This window comes from Chelonia mydas, chromosome 15, assembly GCF_015237465.2.
Source record: "Chelonia mydas isolate rCheMyd1 chromosome 15, rCheMyd1.pri.v2, whole genome shotgun sequence".
Taxonomy (NCBI): domain Eukaryota; kingdom Metazoa; phylum Chordata; order Testudines; family Cheloniidae; genus Chelonia; species Chelonia mydas.
In genome coordinates, this window is record NC_057856.1 from 5,794,200 (window position 1) to 5,810,143 (window position 15,944).

At 49.3% G+C, this 15,944-nt stretch overlaps 1 protein-coding gene across 2 annotated transcripts in view; it reads left to right on the forward strand.

The window, feature by feature from the left end:
- The window catches only part of SCARF2 (scavenger receptor class F member 2), a 102,019-nt gene extending 92,895 nt beyond the window's left edge, over nucleotides 1-9,124 (forward strand). The window contains exons 10-11 of one of the 2 annotated variants that reach the window (XM_037878876.2): nucleotides 5,543-5,695; nucleotides 6,828-9,124. In XM_037878876.2, coding sequence (XP_037734804.1) covers nucleotides 5,543-5,695; nucleotides 6,828-8,062 — 1,388 coding nt within the window. In that variant the 3' untranslated portion in view covers nucleotides 8,063-9,124. The remainder of the gene's footprint in view (nucleotides 1-5,542; nucleotides 5,696-6,827) is intronic. The other variant, XM_037878877.2, reaches the window with a different exon arrangement.
- Nucleotides 9,125-15,944: the final 6,820 nt, after the last annotated feature.

Below are 15,944 nucleotides of genomic sequence, written 5' to 3' on the forward strand. Positions count from 1 at the left end.
TCGCTGCTGGTGGAAATGTACCATGAGGCCATTAGGGTCTGTCCCACAGCTTACTGTTACCTTGCTTCTACAGGTTTCACTTGTATGTTGCGCTTACTGAACCTTCATCCTGGCTGCACAAAGTGTTTGTTTATGTGACTTCCTAGGGTTCTGATATGGCGAATGTAGGAGGGTTTTGGGGGGGAGGCATGTAAGGGGGACAAGGATGCCCGTTTCATCCCCTGTGGTGAAGAGATATGGCAATAGGAGGAATGTCTGAGGTCCAGGGGAAGGTGAGACAGTGTGGTGGGGAGTCTGGCAGGTTAGTCTCTACCCTCTTTAACTCCCGGAGAATGCCAAGTGCCGCAGCTGCTCCACAAAAGTAGCCACAGGTCCTCAGAGCACAGGAGCCTCACCTAAAGCTTCACAGCCCCTGCACAGGGGCCTGTAGCTCCAATGTCGAGGGAACCCCAGCTGCAACTCCTCATCTCAGCCACGGTTTGTGGTATAAAATGGCTTCTCACAGCTCGACAGGGTACCACAGTGTAGCTGAACCAAGCAGTGAGCGCGCCCCATCTGAACACCTTTGGCTTAGCGAAAGGTGGCCTGAGCTGGAGAGCGTAAGTTCAAATCCCACCTCTTCACTGTTGGAATCTCTGGAGGAGCATGCAAAATGTTCAGGCCGTGAGCCCAGCTGCATAAGATCCTGACCCTTGGGAACCACAGCGGCCTTTCCCCCCTGTGCTGCCCTTTCAAGATAAGTACCACCAGGGACTGTCTCAGAAACCTCGGAACTGCTGATTTGAGAAAACTCACCTAGTTCAGTCTAGACCATGCTGCCAGCAGCTGCTGCCAGAAGAAAGGTTTCTGGGGCCTCCGTGCGTATCTGCTCTGTGGTGGGGTCTTTTGTTACATAATCAAATAGCACCAGCCCCAAGACACACTACTCAGCACGTGTTTATTTCAAAAATAGGCATCATGCCTCGGGCTAGTTAGGGCCTGGCTTGGTTTGGTGCTCCTCTGTCCCCGGCAGCTGCTCACAAATGCTCCCTCTCACCGGCTGGGCTTCATTTCCCTGTTTGAAATCTCTGGACTTTTAAACAACAATGAAGGGAGAATTTCATTCTGTCACTTCCTGGGACTGAGCAGGGGGAAAGGAATGATCTGAAAACAGCTGGGAGCTAAGAATACTCAGCTCTGCGGGCCAGCTATTGCTCAACACTAGCCCTCTGGAGTCCATCCCAGCCTTCCCCTCTGTGGGCCTGGCTCTGCTTGGAGGCAGGGCCGGCTCCAGGCACCAGCGAAGGAAGCAGGTGCCTGGGACGGGCCATAGAAAGGGGCGGCACTCCATCCGTCATCGGGGCGGCATGTCTGGGTCTTTGGTGGCGGGCCCTGCAGTCTCTTCCTCTTCGGCGGCACTTTGGCAGCAGCTCAGCCAGGCTTGGTTTTGGTTTTGGGTTTTTTTTCCTTCACCGCTTGGGGCAGCAAAAAAGCTGGAGGCGGCCCTGCTTGGAGGAGACTGGCTTCTGCATGGACAGCATCCTTCAGCTTTGAGGATGTTTCAGTTGTGAGCAAGTCTCTGCTCACCCAGCCACTGGGAAAGTTGTTTCGCATCCTGGAGTCATCCCGCAGCCATGCAGTCTGCTAGGCCGAGCCAATGGGGCTCTCTGGGACTTTGCCACAGATACATCTTCATTCCCCGGGGGGCAGGGCCACACTACTGCTGGCTTTTCCGTGTGCAGCGAGGAATGTGAAGAGTGGGCAGACGCTGGGCTGCCCTCTGCTCAAAGGGAGTCTCCTGCGTGCAAGAGCAAGGAAGCTCAAGTCAGCGCCACGTTGGACCACGCATCAAAAGAGCAGCTGGGGCAAGGATCTGCCTTTGCCTTCGCTTCCAGTCCTGATGCTGGGCTGGCCTGGCCTCTGTGCAGCCTCCTCACAGGCAATGTCAGAGTTCAGTTGGGATGGCCCCTCCTGGCCCGAACACCTATGACTCCATGAGCAGCAAGGGAAATACCAGCACACCTTTCCTCTCACTGCCCTGCCTGTGCCCCAGAAAACCTACCCTGCCTAGGAAATCAGCAGCAATACTTGGCATTAAAATACAGGAAGTATTCAACATCCAATGCACTTTCCTCCCCCCTGAACACACCTCTCTGTACACACTGATGTCCTCTCCCTGGGCCTGTACTGCCCTCCCACCTCCAGACTCAACCCTGGTGCCTTCCTTGTCATGCGTAAATGTGCCAAACTCCGCTTTGTGTCCTTACTCCTCTGGCACGTCCCACCTGAAGATCTTAAAGTGCTCTGTAAACATTCATTCAGTCTCACAACATCCCCTCCCACGTCCACGTGAGGACTGTAAAGTAAGAAATATATAGCGATCACGTCACTTGCCACTAAAATGCAGCCACCTCAGGAGCGGGACTCGGCAGCTATGTTACACTACACAGCCATCTGGGAGAGGAAATGAAGGTGAATACCACAGCCCAGTTGCTACTACAGGGGAAATTTACAGAGGCCGGGTGGAATTGCCTGAGTAGGAACTTGGCCAGGACGCTGGGCATAGCACCCTGGCTCTTACTGGAGTCTGAATGGGGTCACAGCCATTCATTCTCTATATTTTGCAAACTTATGCCTGCAATTTTTATGCCCAAAAACTGAGAGTACAAAAAGGGAGGCCAGGGTGAAAGCTTAGCCCCATCAAAGTCAGTGGGAGTTTTGCCAATGCTTTAATGGGACCAGGAGTTCTGAAATCTGCCCAAAGTGCCGTGGGATCTTTAAAGAGAGCACCTTAGCACTCCTTAGCCTGGCACTGGTCCCATATTTAGGCAAGGGCACCCCCTACCTATCCCCAAGACCTAGCTCTTCCCATTCATGTACTTACCCAGGCTGATCCTTTAGCATTTGAGAGCTGACGGTGCAAAGCGCTCTGGCTGAGTATGTGGCAGGGAATACCCTGCCATTTCAGGCTGAATCTGGAAGCTTTGCCGGGCGGTATTGTCCCCCTGTGTTTGCCACATGGATGATCTTCAGGTGAAACCTCTAGCACCTCCTGGGAACTATGGCAGGAAAAACCATATATCACAGCTGGCCCCTTGCCTCAGGCGAGTGGGGAAGCCACAGTGCTGCTGTACTCTAAGCAGGAATTCAGTCTGTGTTTAGTGAGTGAATCTCCAGCAGCGTGGAAGGAGCCCATAGGAAGTGGCCAGCTTTCTCCCAGCCACTGTCAGCCTATGATTTATCTGAAAGTCACTCAGAGCCAGATGTGTGAGCCAAACAACTACAGGAAACGCTGTTCCCTGGGGGTTTGTTCTGCACAGGAACCTCCTGTTCTGGAGCTGGCACTGCATAGCCCGCCGGCTCACTCCCAAGGCAGGGCCCAGTGTCTCTCTGCCGTGCACTTTCAATCAACGAGCCAGCTACTCGCACGTTGCACCCTGGTGAGCTGCTTTCTACAGCCATTCTCTCTTCAGAGAGGAGGTGTGAGCCTTGCTCTCACGCACTGTTCAGCTGCTTCAGAGGAAGAGGCAAGAACCCCTGCAATTGGCAATTACGGGTACACTGTCCCCAGGGAGAGTTCCTCCTGATCCCATCAGTTAGGGCTAGGTTACTTTTATCATATCTCATCTTCTTTGTCTTCTTTCAAACAATCCCCATCATTTTAATCTTTCCTTATCCGGATTTTTTTCCAGGCCTCTAATCATTCTTGTCTCTGAAGCTCCTCTATTGCTACAATAGCCTTTTAGAGCTGTGTTGTCTGGAGTGGAGCACAGCATTCCACAGGAGAGCGTACCATTGAATACCTATACTGGCATGCCGAGATCTTCAGTTTTATCCTCCGTGCCAGTCCTTATGCATTTGGTTTGTTTTCTTGGTTGCTCTGGCAAGTGGAGCAGAGATCTCCACAACAATGCCCAGGTCTTCTTTATTTGGCGATGGTGTGTCCAGTTTTGGTGCCCACAATTAAAGAAGGAGGTTGATAAATTGGAGAGGGTTCAGAGAAGAGCCATGAGAATGATTAAAGGATTAGAAACCACGTCGTATAACGATAGCCTCAAAGAGCTCAATCTGTTTTGCTTAATGAAGAGAAGGTTAAGGGCCGACTTGATCATAATCTATAAGTACCTCCATGGAGAACAAATATTTAATAATGGGCTCTTCAGTCTAGCTGAGAAAGGTCTAACATTATCCAGTTACTGGAAGGTGAAACTGAACAAATTCAGACTGAAAATAAGGTGTAAATTTTTAACTGTGAGAGCAGTTAACCATTGGAACAATTTACCAAGGCTGTGGTGGATTCTCCATCATGGTCAATTTTTAAATCAAGATTGGATGCTTTTCTAAATGATTTGCTCTAGGAATTACTTTGGGGAAGTTCTCTGGCCTGGATCATACAGTAGGTCAGATTAGATGACCATAATTGTCCCTTCTGGCCTTGGAATCTGTGAATCAAGGACCCAGTGAGGTGTATGAGTGGTCTGAATTATTTCTCTGGATGTATATTACCTTGCATTTCAATACATATTTGGTAAAAATATTCAAATGAATAAAATATTGTTCTGGTTTGAATTATGTAAAAAGGAAACAACTTCAACATTTTGAAAATTTTCACATAATTATTTCTCTTCTTTTTGATCAGCTCTAGCCATTGTCCATACTCCAGAAAATCATTAACACCGGGCCTGTGTCTGGCTCCAACCCAGTGGTGTCCAGTGTAGCTCAGTACCAAAAGTACATTCTGCAGATAGTTACAGCAGTTTCATTTCCCTGTGTCAAATGGCAGCTTGTTCTTCCCTCACTATTCCAAGCGTGGGGAAAGGGTATGCATTTTAATAGCATAATATACAGGGCTTCACTATATATAATGCAGCGAGCATTCAATATATAAATTTATTAACATCATTAATATCCACAATTGTTCTCTCATGACTAACATAAATAGTGTTTAATCCGCAAATTTTGCCGTCACCCTTTTTCCCCTCCCCATTCCCAGACTATTAATAAAACTATTAAATAACACAGGGCCTAGTATGGAGCCTTGCCACACCTGCGCTAAACCACTTAGGTTGAAAACTGATGGTTTATTCCTACTCTTTGCTCTCTGTCTTTAGACTAGTTTCTGATCCATGACGATATTTCACCTTGCAACTCATGACAACTTAGTTGCCTTAAAACTTTCACATGAGAGACTTTGTCAAAGGCTTTTTGAAAGCCCCAATAATTATGTCAGCAGTTCTCCCTTTACCAGCTATTTTAGACACATTCAAAACATTGTAATAGATTGGGGAGGTATGAGTTTCCATTTTAGAAACCATCCTGGTTAGTTCAGATCATCGAGATGTTTTACTATTTTATTATTAATTATTATTTCAACCAATTTCCTGGTATGTAGCCCCTATTGGAAGTGCTAGGATGGCTCTGGATGGGCACTCTCTGGAAATTGAACTGGCTGTCCGGAAGTGGGAGTCTCTTTCCCCGCCAAGGTTGTACAAGGAAGATTGGAGTACACATGGGAGGTGATGTGAGAGTGCTGCTCTAAACTCTCCACTCTCTCCCGTTGCAGTGGCTCACCATGACCTGGAGAACACCATGAACTGCAGTTTCATTGAGCCACCGTCTGTAGTGGAGCAACCATCTCCCTCCTGGTCCTCCCGGGGCTCCTTCTCCTCCTTTGACACCACCGATGAGGGACCAGTGTACTGTGTACCCCATGAGGGTGAGTGGACATTGGGCAGGGTGGGCAGAGCCAGGAGCCTGATGGTGCTGCTGGATAGGATGATCCCCACTGCCACTGCTAATCAGTCTGGGCTCTCCAGCTCTGGGTTGTTCCCCTGCCACGACAGCCCCTGTGATGCAGGGGGGTTACATGCCTTCACAAGGGGGGAGTGATACAGAATGTCTGTCAGTGCACACTGGGATTGGCACCAGCCCACCCATCCGTCGAAAGACAGCCCTGCCCAACAGATGGGAGCTCAGCAGAGATGCTGCCCCGCCTGCCCCCAGTTGCAGTCTTTCCTCCTCCGTCTCGTTGACGTCTCAGAGGCACGCTGCCAAGGCTCATCCTGCAGGTTCCTCTGCTCGTGAAGCTGTCCAAAGTGCGTGCAATACTTTGTGTGGTTCTCCCAAGCCAATGGGATGATTCTTTCTCCTTCAGAAATAAAGCAACCAAACCAACACCCCGACAACGCCAAAGCAACTCTAAAATAAAAGCCATGGTTATTTTAGCAACCAAGAGAACAAATGTCTCTGCTCAGAATGGACACTGTTCCTACAGATCCTCATTCTGGGACACTGGGCCCAGGACTCCTGGATGCCGCACCAACCTTTAGGAGGGCCAAGCACTTCACCTCGTGGCAATCCATTTCTCAGCAGGCTCTTGTCCCAGAAACATGATTTCCTTGGACCCTAGTTGTAGGTTGTCAGCCTCCAGCATGTGGCCTTGTTATTGTACTGAGGGGTTTTGAGCTGTGTTCTGGCTGCTCCATTTCCCTAGGCTGTCTGACCAACCCCTTCAAGAGAGCCAACCCCAACATACAAACGAGGCTGCTCTGCTCTGAGGGGGTGTCTGGTGGGGATGGTATTGCAGGCCCATGTGAGGGGGTGGGTTTAAGGCCTATGGGACAATGGATGTGTGTGGGTATATAACAGGACTATAGGAAGGGGTAAAGATCCACAGGGCAGTGAATAGCAGGGACAGAAGGCCCATGGGGGTAGTATAAAGCATTGCCCAATTATAGCTTGTGTCCCAATCCTTTTCTCCCGTCCCTTTGCTGTGGGGCCCTCATGTCCCATCCTGTCTCCTGTGCACCATGGCACAGTGTAATGTATCTATGCTTTCTCTTTTGCAGAGGGTGTGGGTGAAAGCAAAGAGAGAGGCCCTGCCTGCAGCCTGGTGGAGAAGCTGGCACCCCCAATCAGCGCGGAGGAGGCTGGAGAGTACACCTTCTTGAAAGAGACGGGCTCCGTCAAGGCCTTCCAAACAGACAGCAGCGAAACTCCCCTGCTCAAATCCTCTGACAGCGAAAGGTCGTCCTGTGGCTCCGGCTCCACAAGCGGAGCCCTCTATGCCAAAATCGCCCGCCTCTCCAAGCAGTCCAAGGACGAAGATGAAAATACAATGGACACCAAAAGCCCTGGAGTGAATGGTAAATCCCCCTCCCCGGAGAGAACCAAGCCCCCTCCCCCTGATCCCTCCACAAAGCCTAAAGTGTCCTGGATTCATGGGAAGTACAACTCCAACCAGTCCAACTCGCTACCCGCTCCCAGCAGGTCCCCCGAGAGAGCGGCCATGCAGCCTGATTGCTCCGAGCACACTCAGGCCAAGAGAAAGAGAAGCCCGAGTGAGACCTCGGCTGGCCTCCATGGGAAAGCTGACGATAAGGGCAGCACGAGGAGCAAAGAGAAGGCGCAGAAACATCTGAAAGAGCTTAGCTTCCCAGAGGGCAAAGCCTCCTTCTCTGGGGAGCCCCAGTCACCATCCAAGCCCAAGCAGAAGACCAAGGCCAGTTCGGAGCAGATGGAGAACATCAATGGGGCAGTCCAAAATGCTCTGAAAAAAATGGGAAACTACCACCCAGACAGGAAAGGAGGAGAAGGCAAGGAAGTCCCCCGGAGCCCCAGTCACAGCAAGCCACGCTCTGAGGCCGTCCACCCCCATTTGTCTTCAGAGGCAGCCACTTTACTGGCTGCTCAGCTGAAGGAAAAGACTCAAAGCCTCAACAAGGGCGATGGCAGCACCCGGCAAAATGGGGTGAGCCCTTTGCAGCCCCAGAGGGAGAAGCCCACCCCTCCGCAGAAAGCCAAGCGCTCTGTGGCCACCAGCAGCAGCCAGAAATCCAGCAAGCCTGTGCTGCCAACCTCCCCCAACCTGCAGAAACTGATCAGCCCCGTGTCGGAGACCATGGTCAATGAGGCCAAAAGGGCAGAGAAGCAAAATTCCAGCAGCAGCAGCCAGGAGCACGCATCCCTGGGTGACCAGACCAGCAAAAAAACACCCATTAAAAAGCCCCCTAGGAAGAAGAGCAGAGAAGCCACCTTGGAGCAGCCCAAAGCAGCCATAATGCCCCCTCAGACAGTGCAGTAGAGGAGACCCGTGGGCCCCAGGTGCTGGCCTGGTACTGCACCAGACAAGTGTTGGCGGGCAGAGGAAGCCTCTGTGTTCTCAGCAAGTCTGCAGGAAGGGTCAGTGGAAATGGAGGTCTGAACTGGGAAGTGAGCTCTGGAGAAGCCTCCGAGCCATCTCTGTCCTGCACTGGGGCCTCGGACTCTTTGCCCATCACAGACGCCCTCCTCCAAGCTGCGCTGTGCCCTTTGCTGTGTATCTTATCCTCATGGGGGCTGGAGCAGCTGGCATCCCATGTTTCTTTTGCAGGGAGAAGGACTGCTTGGAGCTCCTCTGATGTGGAAGGGTTGGCAGGGTTGCATTGGCCTGCCCTGAGTTCGGGGGGGCTGCATGAGACTCTGAGAAGGGCCCTTGTCCTTTTGTATCAGTATTATTGGTTGCATAAGCAGTGCTTGTTTACTAGAAATCCCCGTGTTGTATTCTGCAGTAACGGATTAGCTTGCTTCCTGTATCCTAGTCCGGTCTGTCGCATTCACATTGGCGAATAGCAGCCAGAGGCCAAGGCTCTTGCTCCATGTATTAGAAGGGTAGACAAGGCCTGGGCCAGTCTTCCCTTGTTGCTAGCCATGTGCCTAAGGCCAAGGGCCCCTGTGTCGTCCATCCTCAAGGTGGCTGTGGCAGAGAGGAGTCATCTGTGGAGCCTGTGTGATCCAGAGCAGTGGAGCACTGGGACCAGCGGTGCTCACTGTCTTGGGTTTAGTTTGTGTTTCTTCCTTGCCATTTAGCTTTTTATCTTCTGAAGATGTAAACTCCCCCGGGCGTCACCTTCCTCTGCAGGCACGCTGCTTTGGTCAGTGTGGGGTCGAGCTGGTTTCGACTGATGCCCCCTCCGGTGTCTGAGGATGTTGCTGCTGGTGGTGGCTGTGAAGAAAGTACTATTTATGGCCTGACACCTGGACGCCATTCAGAAAGGCTGTCCCGGTTAAGGGGGTCCAATCCACTGGAGTTGTGTGGCGTGATTGGTACTACAGAATTTGGCACATCTGCAGAAAGCTTTCCTAATAAAAGTGTATTTCTTCTCTACCCTTGGTGCTCTCTCCTCCCATGCCCTCTGCCGATCACTGCCTGCTGCCTGGCTGCATTAAGGCTCCCACCGGGCTCCTTTTGTTTTATTTTAATGTTTAGGGTGTGAGCACCCTATCCTGGGACCCAGCCCTCTTCCCTCTGGAGGGGACATGGAGTTCCTTGCAGATTACAGGGAGGAGGCACACACCTTCAGAAGAGACCTTAAAATCCCAACATCTCAATGACACAAACCAAGTCCCCGCCTGGCACCCCTGTGCAGGGCACTCTGTATTAAATGGCTGCCCTCTCCTACCCCTGAGGTGGCTGCTTTTCAGCAAGGCACAGCTATAGAAATGGTATCATAAGCTATTAGCATTATCATTCATTTCCTCGGTCACCTCAGCCTCAGGGCCTCTGAGCTGGTTGGATTGAACCCGAAGCTACTTCTCTGCCCACTCAGCCCAAGTCCTTTATATACAAAACAAGCACCATATTGAAAAGAGGAAGCAAATAAAAGGGAAATGGAGCTGGCCCTGTATTGCCAGCCTAAAGCTTCCAAAGTTATGAGCGGGACCCGAAAAATTCATGCAAGCCAGAATTTTCAAATGAGCTAAGCAGGTAGGTGCCCAAATCTCTCTGGTGGTTACAGACAGTATAGCCATGTCTGACAAAGCCCCTCTTTGGGGCCCCCACGGGGATGGAATCCTGGACCTCTGGATGTAAAATCATAAAACTATCCTCTCACCTGAAAACCAACTGTACTGAACACTAGCTTACAACTATAAACTGTCTAACTGCAAGAAAAACCAGATGGCTGAGCAGTCTAGATGGACATGCTAGGGTTGTCTAGGTGAGGTGGGAGTAAAGGAACTGAGGGCATTTTGCCTGCGCACCCCTATAATAGCCTCCGTATCTGCCGTGAGGAACCATAGGGCACCTACGTGAGCCAGACAGGCACTGCTAGCTAGCACCAATCAAGGGCTCGAGAGGCACAGGCACACCTGAAGTGGAGCACCCATAGTGACACTACTTGAAGAAGAACCAGCCGTTAGCGTGGACAGAGTTGCAAAGTCAGAAACCTCTATATGAAGTATAGCCACTAGAGGGCGACACAGCCACACTGGTAGCATGAGTTGCACAAGCACATAATTTGGCACATTCCTTCTGAAAGGCAGTGTGGCAAAGTAGATGAGATGTGCGTCTGTTATATTAGAGGCTTGTGTTCCATTTTCATCGCTGCCATTAGTGACATTGGGCAAGTGCTTGTTTTCTTAGCTGGAAAAACAGATGAGCTATCGTTATCTCCCCTCAGACAGCAGTATGAGGCCTTGGTTAATAAGAAGCAGAGCAGATATATTATCAGCTGGCCATGGAAGAACTAGGGCTAGCACTCATGTTCTCCTGACTTGTATCTCACCACATCTGCCCCTAGGCAACCAGGCATTCACTCATGCTGTGTTTCCCCCATATTATTGATGGTAGGAGCTTTTCACGAGAGCTCCTGCAGCAGGGGCCAGAATCACAACATTGCAAGAGTTAGCAACTCTGTGAAGCCCTCCTGAGATGCGATGGGAAGGCTGTAGCCCGTCTGTAAGAGCAGCAGTGAAGGAAAGCAGATGAGCCACAAAGGTGTGAGCTGGGCTAGGTTGGTGGGCTTACATTAGCTTCTGTGGGCCCTTCAGAATCTCACCAAGGCAGCAGAGCTTGAACTAGCCCCCAAGACCCTCGGATAACTGGGGAAGCAGTGGACACAAACTGTGCTCTCAATCTTCAAGAGACTCCTAGGCTGGCTCCCTCGGCAGGCCCCTTTCAAACTGGTTTAATTCACCCCTGGCACCGGAGGACAGTGAGGATAGCCAGAAGGCCCACAGGACCTAAGGACCAGATTGGTAAAGGTATAAAGTGCCTGAGGATGCTTTTGAACACCTAATGGGATTTGCAGAAGTGCCTAAGTGCCTAATTCACATTGATTTCAACAGGCGTTATGCTAGGCACTGCTGGCCGTCTCACTGCCTAGCAACAGCTTTAGGAGCCTAAATACCTTGAAACATCCCACCCTTACAGCTTGCTCCACAAAGAGGACAGCGACATTGCAAAGCCCAGTTCCTAGGCACCCTGCACAACACCAAGTTAAGGCACCTAGGCATTGTAGGGGGCGAGTGAGGTGCCCAAGAGAGGGATTCACAGAAGCAGGCAACCTGAGCAGGGAGCCACTTGAACTAGCCTGTAGGAAATGGAAAGGAGAGGGGCAGAGGCTTGGGTCCAGATCCACAGAGATATTTAGGGTGTGTCTACACTGCAGTTAGAAACCCGGGGCTGGACCATGCCAGCTGACTCGGGCTCGCAGGGCTGTTGAATTGCAGCATAGATGTCTGGGCTTGGGCTGGAGCCCAGGATCCTGGGAGGTCCCAGGGGGCTACACCGCAGTTAAATGACCCTGTAGCCCAAGTCCATTGAGACTGAGTCAGCTGGCACAGATCAGCTGCGGGTGTCTAACTGCAGTGTAGACATACCCTTAGGCACCTGGTAGGCTGGAGGGAAGCAACAATCTCTGCTGAGGATGCTCAGCTTCAATCCTTCTCTGTGCCAAAGCCAGGTCAGCCTGTCCCGTAGCAGACAAAACCCAGCCCCAGAAAGCGCAAGCGCGCCACCGAAATAGCACAGTGGTTGTTAGGGCACTGGGGCACGGCGGGCTTGCTCCTGCCTACGTTCTCGCCCACAAGCGGCTCGGAGACACCCTGTGCGGTTTATTTACAGCGTTCTTTCCTGCCACCATACAGCCTATGCAGCATTATAGCTCCAGTGCCACGGAGTGCCAGAGACAAGGTGAGGGAGAGAGCGCCTGGCTGTGGCTGTTCCCCTCTTTCACGTCTTTCTTGCGCCTTTGGTACCCTCTGGGCTAATGAGTTAATTACCCCTTTACCTCTCTTCAGCCAATGCCAAGCCATCAATGGGGCGCAGTTCCCATTGTGGGGTGTGCTGTGGGGTCCGATCTGTGTGCTGGCTCAGCGACTGCTGCCCAACGCTCTGTCACACACCTCCCCCTCACCTGATACTCTCCCTCGCTTACCAGATGTGCCACCCTGTGGGGGGCGGTCTCGCTCCAGCCCTAGGGTGATCAGCTAAGTTGGCCACTCATTTCCCACCCACAGAACTCTCATGGGATACGATAGGCTGCCGCCACAGCTCTGGTTTGGCCCATAAATCATCACACCATGGGGGGTCGCTCTCCCTATCCTCTCCCTTTGTATCAGGCAGTGGATCGAGGACCCTCCACTCACCTCCCTGATTGCTCCAGACCTGGGATTCTTGTGATTCTCCAAAGAGAGCCTGCGCTGCTTCTCCTTGGGACTGCAGTGGGGTGAGGCACCTCCATGGGTCCCTCGACTGCTCCGAAGGAGCCTGGGGTGGCTTTCTCCACTGTCCCTGCTTCCTTAATGATTATCTGCTCCCCCTCAATACTTGGCTGACTCTCTTTTCCTCCCCTTTCACCTGAGTTAGGCTCTATTATCTAGGGGTCTCTACATCTGCCCCCTCTGGTTTGGGGTTTTCCTTCCCATCAGGCTCCGTTGCCTCCTCTTGGGTTTTCTGTTTCCCCACCGCCACTTTCTCCCTGCCACATTACAGTATTGCCACTCATGCAATTTGATCGGGATACTTGGTGTTTCTCTTAAAGCCCTGCTCTTGGAGTGGAGTCCTCTGCTTGTAAAACCCCAGCTTCCACTACAAACAAAACTGACCAGCCAGCACTCGTGGTTGCAGAGACAAGTTGGAAAACACAACCCCTAAAGCAGAGGTTCTAAAACTTTTTTTTGCTGGGACCCCCTTTGAAAATATTTCAGGGTGTAATGACCCCTCCATACAACCCTTAGTTTTACGCTGCTGCTGACGGCAGCGCTGCCTTCAGAACTGGGCGACTGGCCAGCAGCTACCGCTCTCCAGCCCCCCAGCTCTGAAGGCAGCACAGACATAAGGGTGGCAATACTACAACTCCCCTACAATAGGCTTGCGACCCCTTTTGGGTGGTTTGAGATACACTGCCCTAAAGGTTCAAAGACCAGCCACAAAATGTTCTTTCCCCACAATGTAATTGTTTTAAATCTTGTGATTTTTAAGCCAATCTCATGATTTTTGGTGAGCCTGACTCACGATTTTTGACCATTTGAGATTGGCAATACTGTAGATATGAGTAGCCCCCAGTGGAGACAGCGTCGAAAAGCATGAAAAGGAGAAAGGTGGTGAATGATGCTGAGAGATCCCCTATTTTGGTAGGGTTATAACAACAAAGGAATATAATTAAATGGAAGTTAGTCTGTATCACACCCAGACACTTCATATAGTTACAGCATACTTGATGGGTATAAAGTTATCATTATTTTAATGTTGTGGCTCCTAGGCTTTAATAAACAAAGTGAATAATAATTTAGCAGGGGACCCAGCTCTCTTCCAGTGCAGGCAGCTTGATTTTAGATCTATTAATAACAGAATATTTGTAACCGTCTTTGCAGAAGGGTCACTTATGGTAGGAAATTTAAGAATAAGTGAGCTCAAGATTTTAGAACAGTCTTGTAATGACATATGTTACAAGAAGTTCTGTCAAGTTTGGGTTTTTCTTAAGTATATAGATCATGCCTTGATCATTAGCTACTAATGATAAAGGTCAAACATTTAAAAAACATTGACTGGGATGCATATAAGCAGTCATGTGTAAGTAATTGATTAGTCTAGCATCCGGAGGAGGGGCGCGGAAGGGGAGCAGAAAAATCAAAATTAACGTTTTAAGGAGACTGAAAAATACTGAAAACTTTACATAAAAGAATGGGAAGTGCATTTAAATCCCTCTCCTTCCACCGAGGACCAGTACATGCCATACTTATAGAGAAACCTGAAAAGGTCTTTAGGTGAAATAGAAGTATTATGAAAGGGAAATAAGGCTAATAGATAAAGAAAAGAGAAGGAAAAGAGTCAAATATGGACTTTAAAAATACACACACAAAAAGTAAAATGTAAAACCAAGGAGATTGTTGAAGAAAGCAGCAGGTTTTACACAAATCTTTACGCCTCCATCTATAAAGAGCCTATGGAGAAAAGTATGGAATACACTAATCAGGCCAACATACCAAAGTTAACTCAGGACCAGCTGATAGACCAGTAGAAGAAGAGAAGGTTCTGGAAGTGATTGAATCAATGCCAACAGGAAAATCCTCAGGATCAGATGGGATCCCAAGAGAGTTTTATAAGACGACATTGGATATTCCTGCAAACAAACTAGCCACTTTATTTAATGATTTTGTTAGAGAGTGAGGCAATTCCCCAATCAATTAAAGAGATGGAGTGAGTAGCAATACCAAAGCCACAAAAGGACAAGCTACTATGTGACTTGTACAGTCCAATCTCATGTCTTAATGTAGACATGAAATTATTTTCAAAGACTGCTGACAGAAGACTAGAAGCTGTCCTTCCTCAGCTAATGCAAATTGATTATATACATAAGAGGCAGCACATATGTAATAGACAACAGACTAATAACATTAGACAAATCATAGGAATAAGTCATAATATGCAGAATAAAAGAGGTCTACTGCTGTCCTTAGACAGCGAGAAAGCCTTTCCTAAAGCAGACTGGCCTTTCCTAAAAACACCGCTGTCAGAGATGGGTTTTGAACGGAATATGACAATGGCTATATGACTCTTCCACTGCTGGAATACAAATTTAAAGGGGCACACTCCAAAGAATTTCAGTTACAAGGAGGAACCAGACAAGGGCAGCTGGCACAAAAAATATATATCAGTGTAACAGCACAGCAGAAGTTACAGTTAATAAAACAGAACACAACATTGTGCTGTATGCAGATATGATGCTGGCAGCTACCAATCCAGTACAATGATTTACATTCGGAAAGAAGTTAATGAATTCAATGATATGCCAGGCTATGAAATGAATTACATTAAATATAACATTAAATATAGGGCTGGAGGAATCTATGATCAAACAGCTTCAAAACACATTTGAGTCTGTGTGTCCTTAGAGGTCAATATTTCTCCTAACCTCAGTTGGCGCTATGAAATTAATGTTCATCCTGTTATTTAAAAGTGAAAAAGGAGTTATCGGACTGCGAAAAAAGACGTTTGGCTTGGCTTGGCTGTGTAGCAGTGGTAAAAATGAATGGGTTGCCAAAAAGTCATTTTCTTTTTCAGGTCCTATCAAAAAGAACTCTAGAGGAAATTCAAACAAGAATTATTACATTTGTTTGAGACAATACCTCCCCATAAGTAAATAAGAAAACTCTCATGTGACCCATTCAGGAAGGGGAAATGGCAGTATCAAAGTTACTAGCATACTATTGAGCACCTCAGGGCAGATTGCCAACAGCCTGGTGACCCCATAAACACTAGGTAAAAATCAAACAACAGGATTTAAAACATACAGATTTTTTACCTACAAGATTTAGACCAACACAAAAGGTGTCAGAAAAATACTTTGGATATGGAATCTGACCCAGCTGAAAAGTAGCTCCCTCCCCTCTCCACTTGCAACTATCAAACTCAATGAATTGCAACCTGGATTGCCTCGTCCATGATAATATGATGCGGGGGAGGAGACAGTGCACGCACATGTTAGACAGCTGTTCTGTAATGATGAGAGGATACACGTTTGATTTTTGAAGACTCATTTGGGGTTGTTAGTGGCCATGCCCTGCCCTTTTGTGCAGCTCAGGCAGGGCAGGACAGCACTAAGACAGGAGCATGATGCCAGGAGCAATTCAACAGGCCGCGATATCAGAGAGACACTTGGCCATTCATGGTGGTAGAAGGCCACCTAAAGAAGAGTCACTGG